The following is a 26,839-nucleotide window of genomic DNA, read 5'->3' on the forward strand; positions in this document are numbered from 1 at the left end:
CTTTTGACCCAGTGATACTGATCCTAGGCCTATATCCCAAAAAGATCAAGAAAGGAGAAAAGGACCAATATGTACAAAATATTTATAGCAGCAAAGAACTAGAAATTTGTAGTAGCAAAGAATTAGAAATTAAGGAGGCATCGTTTAATTGGGAAATGGTATATAAACGTAATGAAACATTATTGTGCAACAAGACATTACAAAAGGGATGATTTCAGAAAAATTTTGGAAGACTTGATGCAGGGTTAAATGGGCAAAAGTCGAAATATATAGATATATTATATATGCAGAAAAACATCGATATATATGTAGAAGTATATATATTATATATGTAGAAATAGATATAGCTATAGAAATAGTAGAAATAGAAATATATAGGTATATATGTAAAAACATGTAGATATGGAAATATAGAGATATATTATATATGTAGAAATATATAGATATATACGTAGAAATATATATAGAAAATATATAGGAAAACAACAGTGTAAAGGAAAATATGTCTGAGAGACTTAACTCAGATCAATGTAATATCAAGAGAGACTCCAGATGAGCTGTAACGCAGCCCACTGCCTGCCTCCAGGCAGAAGAGTGATAGATTCAATGCACACAATGAGACATACATTTTTTTGGAGGTGGCCAATTTGGGAATTTATTACACAATTCTTTTATTCTTTTTTTTAATGGGGAAGGGTGAGAGGGAGGGAAGTTGGTCATGGGGTTCTCCCTTCCCCCTCCCACCCAAAAAATAACAGGCCATAAGAAATTAAACATAAGTAGGACAGCTTTAAAAATTACATACTGAATTTCTGTATACTTAGAAAGAAAAGCAAATTATATACAACAGAGACTCCTTCCATTCTACATTGTTTACGGAAATGCTCATGTTATTTAACATTTCTTAAATTCACGCTGAATTCTTAAATAAGAATCACTGGGGTCTCCAAAGACTCCTCCGTGAAAAGGTGAATTTTGGCCCCAAAATAAGCACTCTGACTCTTCCACAGCAGGATTCACAGGCTGTCTATTTCCCCCAGTTTCTCGGAGGCACATTAAAGAGGAGGCAATCTGTGGGCTTATAAAAAATGTTAATAGGATCATACAATCTTGTGAACCTGTCTGAAAGATGGAGTTGCCCAGACACACGTGGACACATACACATTTAACTCAGTGAGGTAAGAGATGAGGTCATCTGCTTCTCTAAGCAACTTGCCAGCCCTAACATTGTACTGTCTATGAAGTCTTGTAGTACCAACTCCTAATCCCACTGAGACTAACTGAGTTTCATTCATTCATTCTTTCATTCTTTGAACACATATTAATCAGTGCCTACCACGTACAGGGCATTGTGCTAGGCATTGTTTCTCATGTTGGTGTTTGTGCCTGTCCTGCATTTATCAGGCCAGCCCTGGAAGAATACCCTTTATTTGTGTGTGTGTGTATGTGTGTGTGTGTCCTTCGTTGCCAAAGAAGACCATGCCATCAGAGAAATGATGACATGACTTGAACTTGACTTTGTTTTGAGTGAGGGAGGGCTGTGCAGATCACCAGCCTCACTTCTCCTCCACAGCCATCTGAATCCAGTGACCAGATATTCATCAGGATGACTGGAGATGACCCAGGAGGAGGGAATTGGGGTTAAGTGACTTGCCCAAGGTCATACAGCTAGTGAGTGTCAAGTGTCTGAGGTGAGATTTGAACTCAGGTCCTCCTGACTTCTGCACTGGTGCTCTATCCACTGCACCACCTTTTATTTACCAGACCCCAGAATCACAGATTTAGACATACATTTAGAGATCATCTAGTCCAAGACCTTCATTTTACAGATTATAAAACTGAGTCTCAAAGAACTCAAGGGACTTGCCCAAGGTTCCATTTGTAATAAGTAGCAGAGTCAGCATTTATACCGAAGTTCTCTAACTTTAAATGCTCACACCACTCTACAATTTTCATTCAGAATAAACTGACTTAGAATTTTGGAGATTAATATAACAGCAATGATGATGATACTACTACTACTACTAAGAATAAGCAGGTTGAAAATTTACAGGAATGCTATTCAAATAAATAGACCTCATTTCACAAAGCAAAAATAAAAGCTGACTGCAGATATATACCTTCTGGATTTGTCAAATATAACAGAAAGTGGTTTATCTCTGAAAAAAGTCTATGAAATGGCTGACCCAATGGCGCAATAAACTGAATTCCATGGGTAATATCCACATGAATTCAACCAGTACCACACAGACAACGATGCATCCAATAAATAGCATCAGGCCAATTTGTTTCTAGAAGAAGAAACATTTATGGTGGTGAATCGGGATCTGGTTACTAGTACAAGCAATGACAGAAAGGTTATCTTCAACGGGTCTAGGCTCATTGACTGATATCAACTTACCAATAATATGAGGAAAACTCAATCAATAGATCACCTAAAGTTATAAAAGTTGAGCATCTACCAGAAATCTAGATGTAATCAAGTATCAAGGATTTTTGTTAGAAGAGCACTATCACTTATGAATTGATGTCATATCAATATACAATAAATATAAATCTCAAAATATTTTTGAGAATTCAACATATAAATTGGATTGAATTGGACATCACCACAAAAAAAAAAGAAAAAGCCTGTTACTTACAATAAGGACCCATAAAAATTTAATGCCAATGCTTTTAATAGATGTTGCAGTATTGAAAGCTCAAAATTCCCAAATTACATAGAATCAAAATGTTTCAAAATACAGGTCTAGTGGAAGAAATTAAAACCATTTGGGAACAGGATAAAGTATATGTCATTCCTACAGTCACACCTGCTCCTGGAGTTGTCTCAAAGATACTTTCAATATATCCACAGAACATGAACATCTATCTCCATGTTCTTATTCAGTTGCAAAAAGCAGTCATTTTTACCACCCGTGAAACAATCTGCAGAATGTCAAATATGAAAGAATAAAAGCGAAAGAGTGACACTCAGACAATTTCTGAGTTCCATCAGAAAAGATGATAACAAGATAGGAACCACCATGATGCTAACAGAGATGATGAAAACTGCAGTGTAGGACAATCTAGTCTGTGCCAAAAACTTAGCAAGACATGACACAAGGGCTAAGATTAACATCAGAAATTCCCCACCTTTCCTAGCCCAGCACCCAACAAATGACTATACTACAAACACAGATCTCAGAATACCCATGGGAACTCAACCAACAAAATGCACAGGAACTAAAGCATTATCCCAGACCAAACTGTTGCCTGCTACCACAATCTCATCCCACAGTGGGATGTCAATGGAACAGTGCTCTTCCTAAGTCACTGAGAAAGATCAGCCTCTGGAAGCATCACCACTGATCCAGCAGCACCTAAGAACCACATTTCTCATAGATGTCACCATATGAAAAACTCACAATCTCCAAAATGTGAGTAACTAAAAGGTTTCCAAATACAGACTTAGCAAAAAAAATTAAATTAACCCAGAATGAGGTCTATGTCATTCCTGTCATTCTGTCTGCTACATGAGTCCTACTGAGGAGGCATTCATTGGGCCTTAGAAGAGGAGCTCACATCCAAACAGTATTCCACTACAAAAAGCCATTATTCTGTCCCCCTTGGAAATAATCCACAGAATACTGAATGTCACAGACAACTAGCAGGTGGGTGATCTGTCACAGAACCATTTATAGCTGAACTTCTCCTCCTTCCTCACCAGGCTGCAATCCAGACTGATCCATGCTGGGTACCTTCTCCCTCCATGCAAACACTGCCCCCTTCTATTTTCCAGCTTCCCTTTATGCACCATCTTCTCCTACTAGAATGTAAGTTTCTTGAGGGCAGAGACCATCATTTTGCATGTATCTGCATTCCCAAAATTTCGCAAAGTGCCTGGCACATGGTAAGTACTTAATAAATGATTATGACTATCTGTCTCAACTCCATGGAACAAGATAAAAAAAATTCAAAATGAGGTTAATAATAATAATAACAAATCTTATTAATATGCTATATTTTGGAGTCAGGAAATTAAATGCCTGCCTCTGATGTTTACAAGCTACACAACCTTGGACAAACCACTTAATATCTCTGAGAGTCAACTCCTTTATCTGTAAAGTGATGCTTATAATATTTGTACTAGAGACCTCCCAGAGCTCTTGTGAAAAAGGTAATAAATACACGTAACCTATTATGATTTGCATTCCAGCGCAGCCCTTTGCAGCTGTTCACTGGTGGATCAGCACACTTCACACGGCAGGGCTACAAGGAGAATTCTAGGAAGGGACCTTAGAATCACCTAATCCAACAGTGTCAGAGAAGCTGGAAAAGGTTCCATGACAAGTGACTATTTGGCAATGGGGGGGGAGGGGGGGGGAAAGAGTAGAAGCATTTCTAACAGTAACAGTGATGATGAGGATGATAACTAACATCTACACAGCGCTTAATGTTGTGCCAGGAACTTCTACAATGATCATCTCATTTGATCCTCACAGCAACCCTGGGAGGTATGAAGGCATGAAAATAAATATAACAGTCAGAAAAGAAAAGAAATTTCTTTCTTCAGATTCAGCACTCTACCCACTGAGCCACCTAGCTGATTATTTCCTTTACTGAGACCAGACAGTCTCTGCTGGCCCATGAGCTCCAGCTCTTTGTGATTAGCCAATTAACAGATATGGGCACCAGGCAGGACCCCACATTCCAATATCATGCATCTACATCGTGACACACTACAGTATCTTTGGAAGGGTCAAACTTCTTTTGTGTTAATCTCTCTAATGGGCTGACCATGCCCAGTCAGGTCTCTCAGGTTATCTAAAACAGAAATTGGAGCAATTCTTTCTTTCCAGGTTCACAGATTTTATTGTAAGCTATAGAGAGAGTAAAAAGTGCTCTAGCCTACCTGCTTTACTATCCCACGGAAGGACAGCAATCAAATGTTGCCTAAGAGGGGCTCCTCCTGGTCCCCCAAGTGTGTGTATATGTGTTAATTACTACTAAGGAAACTTTTTCCAGTAGTAAAATCAGTAATTAAAACCCTGTTTACATTTTATTTCAATTGCCAACTCAAGAATTTGTTTCTTCAGAAAATCTCTAAAGATTTGTCCTTTTTGTCTTCATTTAGACTCATTACAGTCAATCAGTAAGAATGTGCTTGAATTTCACAAACATGCTTGAATTTCCTAGCAGGGACCTGGTCTAGGACCTTCCAAGGTTTTCATTTGATGAGAGTGAGAATCCATCCACATCTTTCCTAGACTAAGCCATGGTAGCCTCACCATGCTCCCTGTACAAAATAAACGGGCTGATTATTCTTCACCATTTCCAGATGCCAGCTCCTGCTCAGACATCAGGTATACTTTTTCAGAAAAGCTTCAGCTACGTTAACGAACAACATTGTCTCCCAACAACCAGACAACAAACAAACCAAATGAGCCCCAACTCCCCACCCCAGCCCTCTGGGAAGTAAGGTTCTTGCTGATACTTACAGGCTAAGTCTCTTCACCATACTCTTCCTAGGCTTTGGGGAGGTGGCACTGTTGTCCACAGCAGCTTCAATCTCACAAGAGAGGGCATAGCTATAAATACAGAGAATTTTAAGTTAAATAGTTTCTGAATTGTGGAGCAAGTTTGAATGAATATGGTTAAAGAGATGGATCTTCCATGAGAAGATTTGGGCTTACAAGAACAACCCAGGGAATTCTCTCACAAATGTCAAGGAATCTCAATGGTCCAAATTAGTGCCTGCACCTTTCTAAGATCTCTCTCTCTTATGCCTGCTCATTTTGGGGATATTCCAAGATCATTTCCTTAAAACAGAAGGTTTACTGATGAAGTATAAAGGTTGACCTCTAGGATGTGGAAACACAAATCTCAAGGCAATAATACGTTGTAGGAGGAAAAGGGCAGTGTTTAGGTCAGAGAAAATTGCCCCATCACTCTTGTCACATCTAGGGTACTACATACAATTCAGGGTAAGACATTTTAAAAAGAACAGGTATAAATTAGAAAGCATTCAGATGCGGGTGACCAAGAGGGTGAGGGGTCTCAAGACCAGGCCACGTGAGGATCTGGGTAAAGAAGTGGGGATGTTTAATTTGGGAAAGAGAAGAGTTAGGAATATCTCGATCTATATTCTTAAGTGGAGGGATTGGACTTCTGTTTGGCCCCAGAAGGCATAACTAAGAACAATGAATGGAAGTTAAAGGAAAAGAGATTTCAGCTCCATGGAGAAAAGCTTCCCAACAATCAGAATTTTGCAAAAATGAAATGGGTTTCTCAATCCCCTTTGACCCATCCAGGTCCCACCTGACAACTGTAAGAATCCCCCAAGGCTATGCCCTGTGCCTTCTTTTCTTCTCCCTCTATTATTTCCCTGAGGATAGGGATAAGGAATAAAAGCATTTATTTTGTGCTTACCATGTGCCAAGCACTGTACTAAGCTGAAAGGCTGCTTTACAAATCTGATCTCATTTGATCCACACAATAACCCTTTGAGGTAGGCATTGTTCTTATCTCTAACAGTTGAGGAAACTGAGACAAACAGAGTTTAAGTGACTTGCTCTGGTCCACAGACCTAGTAAGTGATTGAGGCTGAATCTGACTCAGGTCTTTCTGATTCTAAGTCTAGCACTCTATCTACTGTCTGTCTGTATTCAGATGATTCTTAGATTTATTGCTCTAGCTCCAAACTGTCTCCTTACCTATAGTCTTATATCTCCAAACACCTATTAGATCTCGAAATGCACATCCCATAAATATCTTAAACTCAACAGGTCCAAAACTGAACTCATTATTTTTCTGCCAGCCCCCCTCCAAACTTCTCCATTACTGTTGAGGGCACCACCATCTTCCCACTCACCCATACATATAACTTAGATTCACCCTTGACTTTTCACTCTCTCTCATCCGCCATATTCAATCTGTTGCCTAGTCTTATAGATTCTTCCTTTGCAACATGTCTCTTAGCTATTATTATTATAATATAAAATTCTTTGTTAGTCCCTCCTTTTCTAAAGATAGGTCCCACAAACTTCAATATAGTTCACATCTGAATCATCACACAATGCGAAATAATAATGTGAAAATTGATGAGGTTTTACCATATTACTATCTAGTGATATAGTACTCTAGATCCATTACTCATTAAAGATAAATCATTTTGGTCTCCATATACAGATGAAGAAGATTACTTCACTAGATTCACAAAGCTAATAAATATCTGAGACAAGATTCAAACTCAAGTTTCTTGGACTCCAAAGCTAGCATCTATCTACTTATTACTCTATATCACTTCTCCATACCTCCAGATGAACAGGAAGTCCCCAAAATGGAGCAAATAGGTGGTGCAAGGCAGGTCGGCGGTACAGTGGATAGAGTGCCAGGCCTGGAGTCAGGAAGACATCTTTCTGAACTCAAATCTGGCCTCATACACATACTAGCTGCATGACCCTGGGCAAGTCACTTAACCCTATTTGACTCAGTTTCCTCATCTGTAAAATGAGTTGGAAAAGGAAATGGCAGACCACTCCAGTGTCTTTGCTAAGAAAACCCCAAATGAGGTCATGAAGAGTTAGACACCACTGAAAACAACTGAACAACAACATCCACTTCACCTTTCTTCCTCTGTTAAGAGTCGCTGTCTCTGGAACCACTGGATGAATTTTTGGTCAGAGGTCATGCAATAGCTGTTGCAGGCCGACTGAAGGAGCTTGATCTGAGCGATGACCTCAAACTCCTAAAGGGTAATAGATCAACAAATTGATGATGTGAATAAAAAGGCAAGACTGAGCTCTTCAAACATGGAAACGTATCCATAGTACATCAATGACACAACATGTCAGGCAAGGAATAAACAATGCTGAAAACAAAAAAGCTCCTAAATACAAAGGGTAAGCTCAAATCTTTTGTTTTCATAGAAATGGAATAGCTGAATTACTCTTAAACACCATAGTTCTAGTCCTCGAAGTCTGTATATGCCTTAGAATGCATGACAATCTTCAATGACTTCCTTGAAACCAACAGTCAGGTTAGAACATTGTCAGAGGGCAACTTCCAGGCTTATCAATGCCTAAAGAGGCACAGGTTTTGCTTTTTCTATCTCCGTCTTCATTTCTTAAGACTAAGGATAATCTTTGGGCAGGGGATTTCCTGGGAGTGGAATCTGCAGAGATAAGACATCAAAATCAGGGAGTGTCTGTGTCCTGCACCACTATCTCAGTAGTCTTAGGACTGAAGAAAGACTCAACTCACATGACATCTTGCAACTACAAATGAGTCTGGAAGTGCTGGGCATCTGGACATAGTTTTGAATGTCCAAGAGTCCTTGAAATTGCAGTCAAAGAATTTTTCTTGGGCGTTTATTGCTCTAGTAAATCATTTAACTAAGTCTTTTTAAAGTCCACATCAACTATGTGAATGTATCAAAAATTATTTATTATATTACATACACTTCTTTATTAGAGATTTAAAAAAATGAATTTTAGCCTATCACCACACTGCCAAGATTTTAAAAATTCCTTAGTTTTGAAGCTGGAGAGACATCTAACCAAAGCTACTCTAAAGATTAAGGGCAAAGATGAGGAATCTGGAAAATGGAACAGAGTTTTTCAGACTTCAGAACAAGACAATAATAAAAACCCATGCAAATCCTCAGTGTCTTGACTCTCAGTCCAACTACTTTCATCCCTAGACAAAACTTCCCCTGCCACTGTAGCATAGCCAAAAGATACAATGAAGTGAGGGACCTTGTTCTAATCTTGGCTCTGATAAGAACTAGCCTGATCACATACCTTCAGGGAGCCTCAGTTTACCCAGTAGTAAAATGAAGGCATTGAACTGTTATCCCAAAGGTCTTTTTTGACTCTAAAAGTTTATGATTCTAAATTACAAAGGTCAAAAGTATGACAGCATTTTCCAAGGAAAAGAATGATTATGGGTCACAAAGTTTGTTTCATCTGTACAGTTAGATTACCCCCAAATCTAGTCCTCAAGCTAGCACAATGAAGTGACTTTGCCTAACTCTAACTACGAGGTATCCCTCTAGAAACCAGACACTCTGTTCACCATTACCATGGAATCATGATCTGCCTTGGGTATCATATATCCTAGATGTTTAAGGATGGCACCTAGCATAATTCTGGATTTGTTCCTTGACCTCAGCATGTTCCAACTTAAGTCTGCTTCCTTCTCCATTTCAACTCACAAAAACCCCACCCCTGCCCCTGTGATTTCAATATTAAAGTCTTTGCCATGACCTCTCACTCCCTCCTTTCTTCCTGTGTTCCACTGAACAGCAGGCATGTCCTGATTTATCTATCCGGTTAAAGCCAGATTGTGTGGCTAAATCAACCACACCACAGACCCCCAGACTCAGTAGAGCCACTGCCCCTCACTAGGCACACCCCCAGATCCGATTCACATATTTGAACAGGTGTATTCTTGTACTCAACCACAACCACATCATCAATTTAGCCCAAGACAGGGCCACAATACCTAACAATCCATCTTGACCAGACAGGACCACAATAGCTGGCCAATCAGAGGGCAGCACGACCAGGATCTTTGACCACTGAACCAGAGAAGGGACCTTTCCCTTATTAGCTAATCCCTTAATAAATCCCTCCTACCTTTTTAATATATTCATAATTTCTGTTATGTAACTGCATCTTTATCCTATGAACATCCATCTTGCTTTCTCTGAAGTGGCTGGTTCCTCTTGGAACTTATCCTGATTCATGGGAGGGGTCAATCTCAACAAACGTCTATATTTGGATTAAAGATGCTCTGCCTCTGCATTCTTTGGGACAGTGCCACCACAACCCGTCATGAAACCGCCAGACCACCACCACCATGCTACCAGTTACTCAGGTTCACAACCTAAGTATCCTTTCTCACTCTCACTTGCACTTACCTCACATATATAATGTGGTGCCATCTTTTTCTTTCTATTTTCTCAGTATCTTTTGTATATATTCTCTGCTCTGCATTTAGCCAAACACCACTGAAGTATGAGCCTTCACCACTTCATACCCATACTACTGCAATAACCTATTGTACTATGGCTGCTGGGTCTTCCTCCTTCAGTCCACCTCCATCTGCCAAAATGACCAGTAAATTCCACTGGTATAGCTTTTAGGATCAAACATAAAATTCTGTTTGCTTTCTAAAACCTTTTACAAATTGACCTTTTCCTGCCTTTCCAGTTTCTTACATTACTCCCTTCTGTGAACTCTATGATCCAGAAACATGGCCTAATTACTGGTCTGTGCTTAAGACCTCCATTGCCCAGTTCCATGTCTTTCCACTCTGTGCACCCAAGCCTAGCTCTCCCTCCTCCCCTCCAGGCTCCCTCCAGGACTCAGTTCAAGTCCAGCCTCCTTCAAGAGGCCTTTCTCAGTCCCCCTCATTGCCAGTACCATTCTTCTGAAATTCTTTTCCAAGTGTCCAAATTGTATGTACAATTTTTTGCAATGTAAGCTCCCTGAGGGCAGTGATCCACACAGGGCCTGCATTTACTCAGTAAGTGCTTAATAAATGCCTGTTAACTGATTTCCAGGAAAGAAGCTAAACCCAGTTGATTACAGACTCATTCTACTCCTCCTACAGCTTCCTCGTTAGGCTCAGCAAGACATTTAAACACATGAGACAGCAACTTTTCAACGACCTGCTTAACTTCTCTTGGTGGAGTTCATAAAGAAGGATCTATCTTCAGTAACATTATGGACAAATAACCTTGCTGCTAGACACCCTTTCCTCTGTTTGCAGGACACACATAAGAAACAGCTCCCAGGAACCCATGTAATAACATTCCTTTCTTCCATTCATTGCCTAATCAAACTAACATTCATGAAGTTTTTACTAAGTACAGCTGATTGTGTAAGGTGCTGGGGGTGGGCTGAGGGTGGGGGGGAGTGGGTACAAAACTGTGAAACAACAGCTCAATCTAACAGGAGAAAAGACATGCACACAACTTTAATACAAGATGGGAGGTCGCACAGGGAGCAAAGGAGATATTAAAAAAGAAGAAATGTAAAAGGCTCCTTTGGCAAGGAAGGGTGATCTTACATGTGGAGATCAGGAAACTGTCCATGAATGAGAAGGCACCTTACCTGGACTTGGATGACAAAGGAGAATTTCAGTAGGTGCTAATGCAGAGGAAGTTCAGGCATTGGGATATGTGCATTTGGGCCGAAATGACAGGGCAAGATTGAGGAATGGTAGGTGGGCCAGGACAGCTACACAGTGGATAGAGCACCACACCTGGAATTTGGAAGATTCATCTTCCTGAACTCAAACCAAGCCTCAGACACTTCCAAACTGGGTGTGACCCTGGGCAAGTCACTTAACCCTGATTTTGCCTCAGTTTTCTCAACTAAAAAATGAGCTGGAGAAGGAAAAGCCAAACCACTCCAGTATCTCTGCCAAGAAAACCCCAAATAGGATCACAAGGAGTCAGACATGATGGACATGAGTTACAACATGACCGAAACAACTCAACAACAATGCAGGCATGAAAGGAGCCATCCTGCCCCAACAAAACAAACAGGAGATGATCATTTCCCTCCATAATGTTGATGTGACTGTAGAGCAAGTCTCCCTTCCCTGTACAGGATGAAAATCCTCATAGGAGCTAAGAAACATAAGATTTCAAGGTGGAAATTTCCTCAGGGGCAACCTAGCCCAAATCCTCAGTTTTATAGATGAAGGCGCTGAGGTCTAGGGAGGCTCGGGGAGCTGCCTAAGGTCACACAGAAAACAGGTAGCCAGGGTGGTGCCCACTCTTGCTACTGAGAAAAGTTGAAACAAATAAACTGGCCTTTCCCCCCTCCCCACAACCAATCAAGCACACACCTTATTTGGCCCTCATCCCTTTCTGGACCGTCAAAGCCTTCAGAATTAAAATGGAAATTTTTCAGAGCATAAATGATACTTACTCTTCTCCTCTTCTCAAAGTTGATCAGTCCCCCCTGAAAGAAAGAAAGAAAAAAGCAATGACCAATGAAGCCACTGTACAGCCTCCCGTATTCTAGGTTATTCTGCTAAGCGAAGACTGCTCTTAGAGGGGACTGCTCAGAATAATTAAGAGCCATAGAATTGTTGCCGCTGTGGCTGTTAAATCCAATTCTTGGAGGGCTCTGATTTGCGTGGCAGCCCTCTCAGGAGATGTCCCAGGAGGGCTACTAGGCAGTCTGTTAGTAAACATTAACATTAGGTATGATGTTAAGTGCATGGATACAAAGACAGGCAAAAGACAACCCCTATTCTCAAGGAGTTCACAATCTAATATGGGAGACAACGTGCAAATAATTATGTGTAAACACACTATATGCAAGATAAATTAGAAATAATCCACAGAGGTAAGGCACTAGATAGAATTAAGAAGAACTGGGGAATGTTTCCTGTGGAAAGTGGGAGCTTAGCTAGGATTTGAAGGAAGCCAAGGTTTGGGGAGGGAGAGCATTCCAAGCATGGGAAACGGGCAGACAAAATGTCCAGAGCTGAGAGATAGAACTTTTTATATTAAGGAACTGGAAGGAGGCCAGTACCATTGGATTGTAGAATCTGTGGTGGGGTATAAGGTGTAAGAAAGAAGGCAAGAAAGTTGGCAGGGTGAAATAGGTTACAAAGGGCTTTGAACACCCAACAGAGGATATTTTATTTGATCCTGGAGGTAATGGGGAGCCATTGGAGTCCAGCGAGTGGGGGAGGTTGGGTGACATCATCAGACCCACACGTTAGGAAGATTACTTTTCAGCTAAGTGGAAGATGAACTGGAGTGGAAAGAAAATTAAAGCAAAGAGCCCAACCAACCAACAAAGAAATCAGCAAACATATTCATTACCTACTATACACACACATAAATATATAGATATATTACCAAAACAAGGACAAAAATGAAACAATCTCTGCTCTTGCAAAGCTCACATTCTGTTGGGGAGACAACATAAATAGATAAGTATGTACAAAGGACAGACAAGGTAATTCAGGGGAGCGAAAGGAAGGTCCTGGAAGATGGAGAGATCACAACTAGAACATGAACAGAAAAGAGGCCAGAGGCAAGGACCCAGAAGCTCTTACAGACGTTGGCAGAAAGAAAAGACTAAATTCTTCTTTCCGCAGACTCTTACTAGATTTTTTTCCCCTGACCACAGCAGTAACAACAATTGGCCAGGGACTTACACAGGGAATTAAGTTCTCAATGACTATCAGAAAAGGAAACATTTCTCCCAAAAGGCAAAGTGAAGTATCAGTTTCAATTTCCTCATCCCTTCAGCTCAGCAAGATTCCTGTTCTCTGGAGGCTGAAGTTTATTACCCTCTCAGCCCCTCACATATCACTTCTACTGAAGTCACTAAACTGGGAGAGAAGGGAATTTCTCGGATGTATGTAAAGGAAGCTGGGAACTGGAAATATGTCATCTCAAAGAGGCAGAGACTTCACAGTTCACAAAATCAATCAGCTGGACCGCAAAGCCCATGTCAGACACAAGTCTGGTTTTATGCTAAATTGTGGTGACTTCTAACAATGATGGAAAGAAAATAGAGAGGAATATGGGAAAAATTCAGTATCTATGATACCAAGGGATCACAGGATCATAGATTTATAGCTGAAAGGAGCCTCTGATGCCACTGCGTCCAACTATAGTAATTCTTTCTTGCTTTTCTAATTTTTTTTTTCATGCTTCAGTCTCTAATTCAGGAGGAATTTACCAGGGGCACACCAGAAAATTGGTTGAAAATTTGGTGGGAAAAGTACTTAGCTCCAAATCTGGCAATATATAAGTGGAAGGTGTTATTCTGGTACTGCTTGGCCCTGAGGGCAGAAAAAGGAATGACTCATGGAAGTTAAAAAGAAGCAAATTGAGACTTGCTGGGAAGAAAACCTTCCTCTGATGATCAGAATCGTGCAATGGATGAGTAGTCTCCAGAGGTGCTGAACTCCCCTTCACCGTACACCTCCAAAGGCCAGATGATCACCTCTGGTGTGTTGTAGAGGGGGTTCTAGTGTGGAGATCCCTTCCAGTTCTGTGATTCTGTAACTTCTTTCTTCAGCTTAACTTTCATTTGCACAATTAAGAGGAAGCAAAAACAACCTGCTTGAGTTTTACCTTTTTCCCCCTCTCTAAGCCAGACGTGCACTCAAGCCAAGCAGCGAGGAAGGTACCAGACAGTCTGACTCTTAGGCAAAGAGGCAAACCTCTCCAGGGTTCAGGCTAGATTGTAATCAGTGAATCAAGGAGCATTTACTAAGCATCTACATAGGCAAGGGTTGTGTTACCCTTGGAGGAAAGAAGTACAAAAGGGAGACAGTCCCCGCCCACAAGGGGCTTTCTATGGGCTAGACCACACACAATGAGAATGGCAGAGAATGCAATGTTCTCCGAATTCACATAAAACTCACCTCGATGTAGTCCTGAAGGGCAGTGTCCAGCATGGTCAAATCAGTCAGGAAGGTACCAAGGTAGGGCACAGTTCCCTGCATCACTCCCTGAATAACAATTAGAACAGAAATGGTTTTATTGTCCTTCCCCTGGCCACCACAATACTGGTGCGACATAACTAAGCTATTGATTTTTCTCCTATGCTACCTCTGACAGACGTAGTAATCTGTGAATGACCTGATGGGCCTCACCCAGGTCTGGATTTATACCTCCCTAAAATTTTGATTATATCTGACTTGAATTAAGGAGACCCAAGTAAGCATTAGTTCATCTACTGATCTGCCTTTTGAAGTCATTGAAGCAAAACTGTCCACACCTGAACACCTTGTAACTGCCCTCTATTTTGGTTTGCTTGTCTTATTTCAATTCAGAGAAAAGGTGCACATCCGTATAATTCTCAACCCTCTTTCAAAGTATATTGATTATTCCCTTGGTTTCAAATGGCTATGGCCATGGAACAGGTTTGGATACACTGACCTCCACATTTACAATATTATATCAAGGTATATCTTGACCGAAAGACCTGCTTACACTTGAAGAAGAGGAATATACATAGAAAACAATGTTTAAAAAGGCAACCAAGGCATATCCTTCAGGACTGAAAAAATAAAAGGCATTCTGCCCTAAGTTCCTCCAGAGGGCCTTATGGAACTAAAAACAGATAGCGAAATCTCACTTGGGAAAAATCTAAGAAACCTTTGTCAGGTACCTGAACATAAGGCCAACAGCAACCTCTGGCAAAGTCAGCTCATGAAGTTTCCTTTCCTTGTCCTTCAGTCATTACTGTATTTTGTCATTTGTCCTTGCCTATAATGTGTAGAAACCTTTATCCAGAACTAGAATGAGTGAATTCTCTCTAACAGCTATTTTTAATTTATCATTTAAACAACCAAAAATGAGCAAAACATTGTAAATATCTTACAAGCTTTATGTTACACTGAGTATGATGAGTCTGATTTACTTCCAGCTTTCCAAAGGAAGGAGGAGAGCAGGGAGAGAACCCTTCTCCACTCACAAAGTCAGAATGAGAACATTAGTGCCAGACTCCATTCGTCCAGACTCTAATCCACACCGCACCCCCCCACATCGCCCCGATCTTTCAAACTTCATCATCTCTACAAGTTCCTTCTCCCTTCTCTTTTTTTGGCCAAGGGAAAAGCTGAAAATAAAATTAAAGATGGAAACTACTTTTCAATTTTAATAAAGGAACTGTAATTAAGACTCCCTCAGTAACTTGAGGATTTGGGAGGGAGGTTGGGGGGGGGGCAAAATTCAGTTTATAATCAGATTCCAAAAGAAGAGCTAGAAAATTACTTTGAGACAGACAATGAAGGAACAAGTCCATAGAAGGCAAGGGCTAGATCTCTAGATTATTCCTTTCAGAATAACCATGACTGGGGCCACCATGAGCAAAGAGGGGTGGCTATGCTCTTTGCCCATCCTACACTGACAGGAAGCCCTGGGTTATCAAGGCTCATGATGAGAGAGGGAGGCAGGCAAGGGGCTCCAGTTGTAAGGGGGAGAAGGAAGGAAAGGGAGAACAGTATGGAGCAGATGTTGAACCCTAAACCAACTGCTCATTTCAAAGATTTCTCTACCTGTAGTGCTACTGTCCTGGGCTATTGCAGGATCATCCAATAGCGATGCCAGTTCCTGCCTTGGCTACTTCACAGGATTGTTGAGGGTCAAATAATACATTGTACATACAAGTGCATTTTTTCCAAATACAAAGTAGTAAACAAATGTGAGCCCGTAGGGTTCTTAATAGCATGATCCCTGCCTAGGGTGGCTCCAGGCCCCCTTGGGTGCTCAGATAGAACAGAAGCAGCACATACCATATCCTTCTGCAGCTGAAGACGTCTTTGGGTCCTCTTCTGGTTTTCTTTCACATTACTATCCAAATTTGCAAATTTTGAGGTGCCTTCCTAAGGAACAGGGTAACATTGAGGATGTCATGGACCAGGAAAGAATGAGGCATCACTTTTCATATGAAAGGTATTGCATTAAAGCACTTTTATACCCCACACATGTGACATCAGGGAAAGTCTCTGAAGATCTCTTTAAACTGTACTGAGATAAATGTGATTGTTTCTACCTCTGATCTTTGTGTAAGATATGAGGAGGCTCTGCAAGGCAGATAATGCCACAAAATAGAAAGTTTTCTCTTAAACCCCCAATTTCACTCATTCAGAATGAACACATGTCCTGGAGAGGAAGACTGATTTCTTCTGCACATTTTGTGATTTCTTGATCTTGGCAGTGAATGGATGTACCATCATTCTGTGGAAGGAAAGGGACTCTTTCTTCGGTATTTCTTGGCTAATTGAAACTCAGAGTTACTGGAAGTTTCCTGAGGAAGTCCAGCCTCATAGAGCTGATCTACAAATCCAGAGCCTTCTGACTTTAACCCCTCCCCCTTTCTCCCTTCTCCCCTTCTCTCCTCTCCATCCCAAATCAAACCTCCCAAGCTGACCTTCAGATTGTATGTTGTTACAAATCAACCTATTGTACCAGTTACATAAGGAAAAATATCCCCCCTTCCTCCCTCCCTTTTGTCGTAATAAGATCTACACAAAATGACTAACCTTGGGTTTGCTGACTGACTATAAATTGTCTTTCAGTTTTGTGGTTTTGGGGTCTTGTTCAGTTCTTGTTTCCCAAGAACTGTATAAATGGGAGGCATATTTCACAATCCAAGAGTTTTAAAACCTCTACTGCCTGATTTAAATTATTTCTTACTCAGTACTTCCCTGAATCTATATTACCATGGCATCAGACTTTTTTCCTACAATACTACTGAAAGTACATTTTTTCTTCCCCAGTGAGTCAGCCTTGCTGACATATCATGTTGGGCACTAACTGATTCTAAGCTGATGATTCTCTGGATTGAACTAGAGTTTCAAGAATACCCATCAACTGGTCATCTGACCAGTCATTCTCTTCTTCCCTCTTCTATTTGTGCATGTAGAAATGAATGGGAAGGGGATGGTGAATATTATTTCCTTGGGTCAGCTTCTTTCCAGATACTTAATATACGTTAACATCCAATATTTGCATCAAGTATAGTCAAAAACACAGTAGGAGGCAGCCTGACATAATGAATGACTAGGGAGATAGCTTCTGAGCCAGGGTTCTGCCTCTAATTCACTCAGCTGTAGGGTCCTGGATCTCTCAGTAAAGTCTTCAAGATTTCTACTTCACTTCGGTAAGAGGGAGTTTCCTCACTGGGATTTCCCTATCCCAATAAAATCCTAGGTCCAGGCCAAAAAGAAAATTCGAACCTTTAGGACAGTGGATTTTTCTAATTCTATTTCTCTTTGTATTGTTTGCAAGGCATGGTGAATAAACTTATTAATGTACATAAAATTCCTAATACAAATTTCTGAACACCTAGAAGTTTTAGGGAAAAAAATACAGGTTTGAAGGAAATGAGACTTAATTGCCCCATGAAGCCTATTTCTTATAGACTACAGTTTTTCATTTTAATGAGGTTTTAACTATAAATTATTTAATTCTTTATAATATAGTTTTCCTTACCATCTTTTTATAAAACTGTTCTCTTGAAGGCTACCTCAATCATAAAATCTAAAGGTCTTTTCTTGGGCCTCATCTTTATTTGTTTTTAACATCTGGCATTACTGATTACCCTAACGCTGTCTCCCCTCTAAAAAAAAAACATATTTAATCTTTGCTTTTTGCCTTTTAACATATTTTGAAAGAAAAAAAAACAAATCATTTCTTCCCATCCAGACTGAACCCTCCCTTGTGACAAAGAAAAATAATTTAAAATATTAAATCAGTGACTGCATCTGGCAGTGCAGATACTTTTCTCCCCTAGTGGTCCCATTTTTTTTCTGGATGTTTCATTGCATAGTATTCATTGACTTTCCAATTACTCAGAGTTTGGTTTCTTTTTAATAATCTTATTTCATTTATGCTGTTATCTACTATACTTTAATAGTCACTGAGTATGGATTGTTCTTTTAGTTTTGTGTATTTCATTCATCAACAATTCATACCAATCTTCCTACGTTTCTCTTAATTCCTCATATTTGTCATTTCTTACTGCACAATAATATTCTATTACAGTCATTTGTAATAATTGCTGGGGTTTTTTTCAGCATCTTTCCTAATAAATGGACAACCATTTTATTTACAGTTATTTGTTACCACAAAGTTGCCACAAGTGTTTTGTTATTAGACCTGTGTGTGTGTGTGTGTGTGTGTGTGTGTGTGTGTGTGTGTGTGTGTTTTACTTTCTTAGGGAGCATATCCATTAAGGAGATCATTAAAGCAAAAGGTAGGTACAATTTGGTTACTTTTCCTACAGAATTCCAAACTGATTTCCAGAACAGTTAGATCAATTTATAGCTCCACCAGCTACATATTACTTTCTTTGACAGACCCTCCAACACTAGCTATTTCTAGTTTTCAATTTTTATTTTTGTACCCTTTTGCCAATTTGCAGGGTGTTAGAAGAAACCTCGGAGTTGTTTTAATTTGCATTTCTCTTACTATTAGCAATGTGGAGGATGTTTTCATTCAGTCATTTACATTTTGTATTTTTTTCTTTTTATGACTCAAGTCCTTTGACTATTTGTGTGATAATCACAGCTCTTAGTGCTATGTAGTTGTTTCAATTCCCTGTACATTCTGGATATCAGACTTTTATCAACAGTATTTAATGCAAATATTTTCCCACTCTACAGTTTCTTTTTATTTTGACTTCATTTTATTCATACAAAAGCTTCTGAACTTTATATAACTGAAATGACCCCTTTTGTCTTATATGACTCCTATACCCCTTCTTTGGTTAAGAATTATTCCCCTACCTAGTTATAAAAGGTTCTCCCTCTGTTTCCATTCAATTTATATAAGGCCCTTTATAGTCATATATCCATTTTGTACATATTGTGGTATATATTACAAGATGTTGGTCTAAGCCTAATTTCTACCAAATTGTCTTCCAGTTTTTCTAGCAGTTCTTGTCAAAACTGAAGTCCTGTTCCTAGTAACTAGAATCCCATCCCTAGGCTCATGAGCTTATCAAACACTAGGATATTATTTGATAATTTGTGATTCTTACTGATCCTGCTGTACTGTTCTACTTTGTTGGGGGGTTTTTTCATCAGGTCCAAACTACTTTATAATTCACACATATTTATATATACATATATGTGTGTATACAAATATATGCATGCATACATACATACACATATAATTATAACTGTTTTATAATACAGTTTGAGGTCTGGTAATTCTGTATCTCCTTCATTTTTACCTATTCTCATTATTTCTCAATATTCTTGACCTGTCATTCTGATCAATGAACTGTTTTGTCTAGTTCTGTCAAGTATTGATTCCCTTGGTACATCAGTTGCTAAAGCATTAAATCTACCATCTTTTATTTATAGCAACTGTTCTACTCTGGGTCTTCTGTTCAGCCTTTAATCACTACTGGCTTGTCTTCATCTTTCATCCTCATCTCTCATTCCCTAAATATTAGGGGTACCTCAAGCTTTACTGTTTTTTCTTCAGGAACTTCATCCACTTCCACTTTCACCTATTATGTATAGGATCACACATTTAAAGCTGGAAGGAATTTTGAAGATAATTTATTCTAAATCCCTTGTTTTTATAGATGAGGAAACTCAGGCAAAAAGAAGTAAAGAAGCCATTTACCCGAGCTCTTATGGTTGTAAGTAGCAGGGCCAGGGTTTGAAGCCAGATCTTCTATCTTCAAATCCAACACCCTCTGAAATCTCAGCTTTAGTAGGTTTGTTTGTGCAAAAACTTTAAAAATTTTACATAATCAAAATTATCCATTTTATCTTCTGGGATCCATTCTATATCTTGTTTGAGAGTGAACTTTTCTCCTACCGTAGTATTCCATTATAATCACACTTTTTTCAGCCTTTCCCCAATTTATGGATATTACCTCAGTTTCCAATTCTTTGCCACCATAAAAAAAGTTGCTATAAATATTTTTGTACATATAGGTCCTTTTCTTTTTTGTTTTTTATCCCTTTTGGGATACATAACTAGTAGTGGTATTGTTAAGTCAGAGGGTATATATGGTTTTATAGCTCTTTGGGCATAGTTCCAAATTACTCTACAGGATGGTTGAATCATTTCACAACTCCACCAGTAGTGCATTAATGCCTCATTTTTTTTCCCACATTCCCTCCAATATCGGTCATTTTCCTTTTCTGTCTTATTAGCCAATCTAATCAGTGTGAGGTGGTACCACAGAATTATCTTAACTTGCATGTGAACATTTCTTCTATTCATAGATCTGATAGGTCATTTTTTTCCCTCATGTTTCTCTAATTTGTTTATGTTGTGACCCTTTAACATTTTGGTCATGTATTCACTACAGCTTAGCCTGGTACAAGATGTGAGGTATTGTTCAAAATATAATTTCTTCCAAACTGATACCCAATTTTCCCAGCAGTTTTTGTCAAAAATTAAGTTCTTGTCATAGATGCTGCAGTGTGTTTATCAAATACTAAAGTTCCTAGATACATTTGCTTTGGTATATTTTGTAATTAATCTGCTCCTCTGACATCTATCTTTTAACAAAATTGTTCTAAGAATTACTGACTTATTGTTTGAGAACTGGCACTGCTAGGCCCCTTTCATTCCCAGTTCTTTTTGTAATTTCTCTTGAAATTCTATGTTTTTGCCTCCATATGAACTTCCTATTATTTTTTCTAGTTCTGTAAAGGAGTCATTTGGGGTTTTGGTTGTGGCATTGACAAAGCAATCCAGGTAATGTTGTCAAAATATAAGTAGTAGTGTCATTTTTATTATATTGATTCAACTTACCCATGAGCAATTAATATTTTTCTAATTATTTTGGTCTTTATTTCTGTAAACAAAGGTTTGCAATTGCATTTATATAATTCTTGTGTATGTTTTGGCAGGTAGATACCAAAGTATTTTATGCATTCTGTAGCTGTTATGCAGGGAATTTCTCTATCTCTTCCTGCTAGTGTTTATTAGTATTATTTAGAAATTATGTGTGGTAATTTGTTATTTAGTCTCCAACTGATTTTTCAATATTTTTTTAGTGGTTCCTCATTTTATATAATTTTTATTGCATTGTGATCAATAAAGGATGTCTATAATAGTTCTGCTTTTCTTCATTTGCAAGGTATTTATGCCCTAAGAAATGATCGTATTTAGTAAGGTGCCATACATAAATGAGAAATATATATATATATATATATATATATATATATATATATATATATATATATATATATATACTCTTTTCTATTTCTCTTCAATAATTGCCAGAAGTCTATCATATCTGATTTTTCTAAAATTCTACTGAAGGCCTGAACTTCTTTCTTTTTTACTCTAATTCCCCACCCACCCACCCACTTTCCCAAGGACCAAAGTCTGAAACCTTGGAATTATCTTTGACCTTCCCTTTCCCACATTCATTTAATTTCTAAATCTTGAATATTCTTTCTTTGAAATGTCCCTCAAAGGATTCATATGAACAAAAAAAAAAGTTATAAAGCAGTCCTTTTTGTTGTGGCAAAGACCTAACCAGGTTCCCATCAACTGAGAAATTATGATATACGAATGTAATGGAATATTATTGTGTCATAAGAAATGAGAGAAGTCACAGTTTTAGAGAAATCTGGCAAAACACATATGAACTAACACACAGCAAAGTGTGTTAGAATAACGACTTATGCAAAAGCCACGGCATGGTAAAGACAATTCTGAATGACTTCAGAACTCTGGCCAGTGCCAGAAGCCATCCCAGAGCATCGTGTCACCCTGTGCCTGATAGAAAGTGGATGAACATGCACTTTTGCACATGTCCAGTGCAGACATATTATTTTATGTATAGTTTTACAAGGGTTTTGTTTATTTGTTTGTTTTCAATGCAGATGGGAGAGAGAAAATAGATGCTTATTCATTGAAAAAATGTTTTTGAAAAGCTCCTCAATTTTCCTCATCGAATTTTTCCTTTTTATAATCATTTGCACCACCCTAGTGCAGGCCTTCATTCACACTTGGGAAGCAGTATTGACACCAGTTGTCTGTCATGCCTCCCTCCTTAACTCTACTTCCTGTAATCTCTGTCTTCCTTCAATGCTCCTTTCAAACCTCTTATAGGAGGCCTTTCCTGATTCCCCTCAACTTAGCACCTCTCTCAATATCTTATATTTGTTTAAAAAATTTTGGGAAATGAATTTATGAGCATACATAGGACATAGAAGGAGCCCTATAGAGTTTAGCTCCTTGAGGGTAGGAATGATTTCATCTTTGTCTTTGCAGCCTCAGAACCTTGCCCAGTGTCTGCTACATCATTGATATTTTATAAATGTTTGCAAATTAATTGATTGATTGACGAATAAATGAATGAAAAGCAGTATGCTACTCAAGTCTCTAAGCAAGATGCCTGAGAGGATACCTTGTAGTGGGAGGCACAATGCAGCTACTCTCGTGGAGAGCACTCTCAAATGTGGTTGTGTCCTAGTATCCAGGAACAGGGAGTAGACCTATGACTTTACTGGTATACAGAGTGCCCAGTGAGAAAACCACCCCTATCAATGCTGGTCAGCATCTTCCCTGCCACTTACAGCCTGGGAAACTGAAAGAGGAAGTGATACCCAAGGATCACACAGCTCAGGGGAACTTGAATCCAGGTCTTTTGGCACTAAGGCAAGTTCTCCATCTGCTAAGCCACCTTACTGTCTCAGAGTCTAGTCTGGGACATAAAACAGATACAGTAAAAGCCAAGAGATCAACTATATATATGTGTAAACAGCAGATCGACTGCACTGGAAACTTAAAGGCAGGGACTATGTCTCACCTGGACCTTCTCTCTCTCTCAAAGCCTACTGAGCACAGAGGGTTTTGAACACATGGCTGTAGCATTTGTTTAAGTGAAAAAACAATGAACACAGAAAGTCCTTAATAACCTCAGTTTTTACTTTCTTTGGCATTTCTGTCAAGTTTTAGAAAGTGTTGGGGTTAAACCAAAAGTTGGGGTTAAACCCTAACCAAAAGTGTTGGGGTTAAACTTCTATGTTTAAGAATGGTTTATGGGCTAATTAATGTCTAGATATAGTTTTGCTCCTAGGGTTTCAGCCAAAATTCTTCCTGAAGACAATTTCACGGTACTCAATTTATCTGCCTTGGAAAGATGACTCAGCACTGTGGGGATTTGAATCTGTGGCTCCAGTTAGTCTCGTTTTGTTAATACACTGCCACTGCTAAGCCATCCCTTTCCAACCAGATGGATTTGTGTTTAAAGTCTGCAAATCCAGGGGGATGTGAGGCAGAGATGTAACTCAACCTCAGCAAGCAGCGTCTTGTGTGCTGTTAATCAGGTGGACTGAATCCAGACTCAGACATCAGCAGGAACTGCCTGCTCCTAACATCTGCTCCCTAGAAGGATGAAGACTGCCAGGGAGCAGGTGAAGTGATTCCATTTCAGCAAAGAGAAGTTAGAAGGTCAGAGGCCAGAATGTTTGGCCTTAAGATAAAACAAAGAGCTTCCAATGGCTAGAAGCTAAAGAGAAAAGAAAAATAGGCTTGATCTCAGGAAAATCTTCCTAACAATGAGAATGATCCAAAAGGAAAGTGGGTTGCCTTGGGAACTCAAGGGTCCTCCCTTACTGGTGTTCTTCAAGAAGAGGCTGAATGAACGCCTGTCAAGTGTGCTATAGCAAGGACTCCCTTTGGGTTTTGATTGGACTAGAAGGCTAATGAGCTCCCTCCCATCTTTCTAGTTCTGCAATTCAATGACCAATTACAGAAACCACGGCAAAAATGCTCTGGTGTATGTCAACCTGACACCTTCTGATATAAACTACTAAGGTTACTGCGCTGGATCCAGTCATCTCAGTGTCACTTCAGCAGTCACTGATTCTAACTGACCTTTATTCAGGCAAGCTGCTCTATATAGAAAAGTTCTTCAGCGGTTTTGTATTCCATTCTATATTTCTTTAGCACTAATATATACCAGACATTGCAGATGCAGTAGCTGGCAGAGTGAGTGCTGGCCTTGGGATCAAGAAGGCTCAGGTTCACATCCTACTATTTATACTCCTGAACTCTGGGGCCTTGGGCAAGGCTCTCTATGGCTTGGTCAATTCCCCTAAGACTCATTAACTAAATCAGAGAAGTGTACATGACACACACTGGTGGAGGGAATTCCCAAACTGTGAGTTCCTTATTCAGGAAATCTCAAATCCTTCCAATATTCACATCTGTGCAAAACATAGACTAAGGGCTTGACTGTAAGTTCCTTGAGGCCTGTGGCTTCTAATTCTCTTGTAATCCTTTTCTAATTCTCTACAAATTCTGAGCAAAGAACAGCTGCTTCAAGAAATGTTGCTGACTGGGTGATTGTGCAATTTCTTGTGGAACTGCGGTCTTGTCACCCTGTGGGGAGATTCTGCTGAAGAAGAATTCTCGTGTCTCTTTCCCAACAGGAGGCCAGCACCTAGGATGTACCCAGGAATTTTCTAAAAAGGTGTATGTATGCAGCAGGTTTCGCAATCCGTTTATTTAAGTGTTACATTGAGGAAGGACAGTGCCTATTTAGACTCTGAATTTTTCCTACCACATTTTTACATAAGTAAGCATGAGTGTGGCCTCTGGATGTAGTCACTTCAGTCCCTCCCCTATCGATTGAAGGCTTTAAACGGCATGAAAATAAAATGAAATAAAATAAAATAATAATCAGATAAAAATAAATACAAATAAAATAATTTTTTTAAAAAAGGACATGAAAACCCAGTGAGTTTAGCCCAGAAATTGTCATAATCCTACCTAGCATTCCTACACAGTGGCTCACCTTCATTAGTAATTCCCGGCTGGTCAAATGATTATTATGGTCTGAGAAGATATCTGAAAGTTCTTCAAACATCAACATTCTGTCCCTAGAAATTTAGAAAGAAAAAAAAATGGCACACAATGAGCAAAAGGCTGACGTCATCCCAGCTTTCCTCAGGAACCCTGACTAAAAAGCAATCCACATTGTTGTTAACAAGAATTTATTAAGTGCCTACTAAATGCCAGGCATGGTGCCAAGTGCTTTGAAAATATTATCCAATTTGATCCTCACAACAAACCTGTCAGGTAAATACCACTATTATCTCACTTTTACAGTTGAAGAAACTAAGGCAAACAGAGATTAAGTGACTTGCCCAGGATCACAGCTAGTCTCAGGCTGGATTTGAACTCAGGTCTTCCTGACTCCAGCCCCAGTGCTCTATCCACTGTGCCACCTCCAAGACAAGATATTCTCAACGTCTAAGTTTAGAAAGACCTCAGAATTTCAGATCCAGGGTATTGGGGGGGGGGGCGGGTTGCAGGGTGGTGCACATGTTCTCTGTAAAGAGAGAAGGATATTTTCTTACAATCCTAGTAGTACAGATAGAGAACTGGAAGGTAATCTTAAAATTATATAGTCTAATTCCCTAATTTACAGACGAGAAAGCTGAGGCTTTTGATGATGGATTTGCCCAGAAATAGTAGTGTCAGAGCTGGTGTTGAAAAACAAGTCCTCTAGTGTCAAATCTTCCAGGTTTCCCAAACAGTTTGAAACGAGTTGAAAAAAAATTATACCATAGTCAAATCCTCAGGGAGTTATTTTTTTTTTGAGAGGAGGTAGTAAGGGGGAGGCAATCAGGGTTAGGTGACTTGCCCAGGGATACACAGCTAGTAAGTGTCTGAGGTTGGATTTGAACTCAGGTCCTCTTGACTTCTGGGCCAGGGCTCTATCCATTGTGCCACCTCATTGTCCCAGGGAGTTAACAATCTCAAGGAAAATCATAATGAAACATGAGCCTAAGAAATTGGCTCCTAAATCTAACACTGACATTCTGATAATAGCATTACTGAAATATATGCATTCTTAGGTTAGGCAGAGAGAGCAGCTCAAGTTTTTCTTTAAAACTAACAGCCTGCTAAGAGGATGGAGAGTTCTGTGTGGTGACCAAGGTACAAAGTCTACTAATTTTATGTGCACTCCAAACCTTACAGAAAAGAGAATGAAATACTTTCCTGAGTCATCTTTGGCTGGCTGCCTAGACATCCCATGGTAATTGTGACAAATATTTAACAAAGGTAGACATGCTTCTCAACAACTGACTGCTTGCCTCCCAAATGGCTGTGTTTCAATGTGGGGTCACTTCGCTGATGTGGCAAAGTAGGCCACATTTTTCATTGAATTTTACTAATGTTTACTGCTACAAATCAAAAGCTCACAGACGCCTTAGTCAGACCATATCTGGTATATTTTGTTCAGTTCTGGGAGCCACATTGATAAACTAGGCAGCATAAAAAGGAGGGAAACCAGTTTGGGGAAGGGCCTTTAATCCATGTCGTATGAGATTAGGTTGAAAAAACTGAGCAAGTTGCTATTCA

General features: G+C 39.4%; 1 protein-coding gene across 5 annotated transcripts in view; it reads right to left on the reverse strand.

Moving 5' to 3' along the window:
* RGL1 (ral guanine nucleotide dissociation stimulator like 1) overlaps window positions 1-26,839 on the reverse strand; it is a 272,674-nt gene that overhangs the window by 23,393 nt on the left and 222,442 nt on the right. For all 5 annotated transcript variants that reach the window (XM_072648405.1, XM_072648406.1, XM_072648408.1 and 2 more), the window contains 6 exons: window positions 25,266-25,350; window positions 16,270-16,359; window positions 14,395-14,481; window positions 11,928-11,960; window positions 7,608-7,729; window positions 5,481-5,570 (listed from right to left, as the gene is read on the reverse strand). In XM_072648405.1, coding sequence (XP_072504506.1) covers window positions 5,481-5,570; window positions 7,608-7,729; window positions 11,928-11,960; window positions 14,395-14,481; window positions 16,270-16,359; window positions 25,266-25,350 — 507 coding nt within the window. The remainder of the gene's footprint in view (window positions 1-5,480; window positions 5,571-7,607; window positions 7,730-11,927; window positions 11,961-14,394; window positions 14,482-16,269; window positions 16,360-25,265; window positions 25,351-26,839) is intronic.

This window comes from Notamacropus eugenii, chromosome 2, assembly GCF_028372415.1.
Source record: "Notamacropus eugenii isolate mMacEug1 chromosome 2, mMacEug1.pri_v2, whole genome shotgun sequence".
NCBI classification, from domain to species: Eukaryota; Metazoa; Chordata; class Mammalia; order Diprotodontia; family Macropodidae; genus Notamacropus; species Notamacropus eugenii.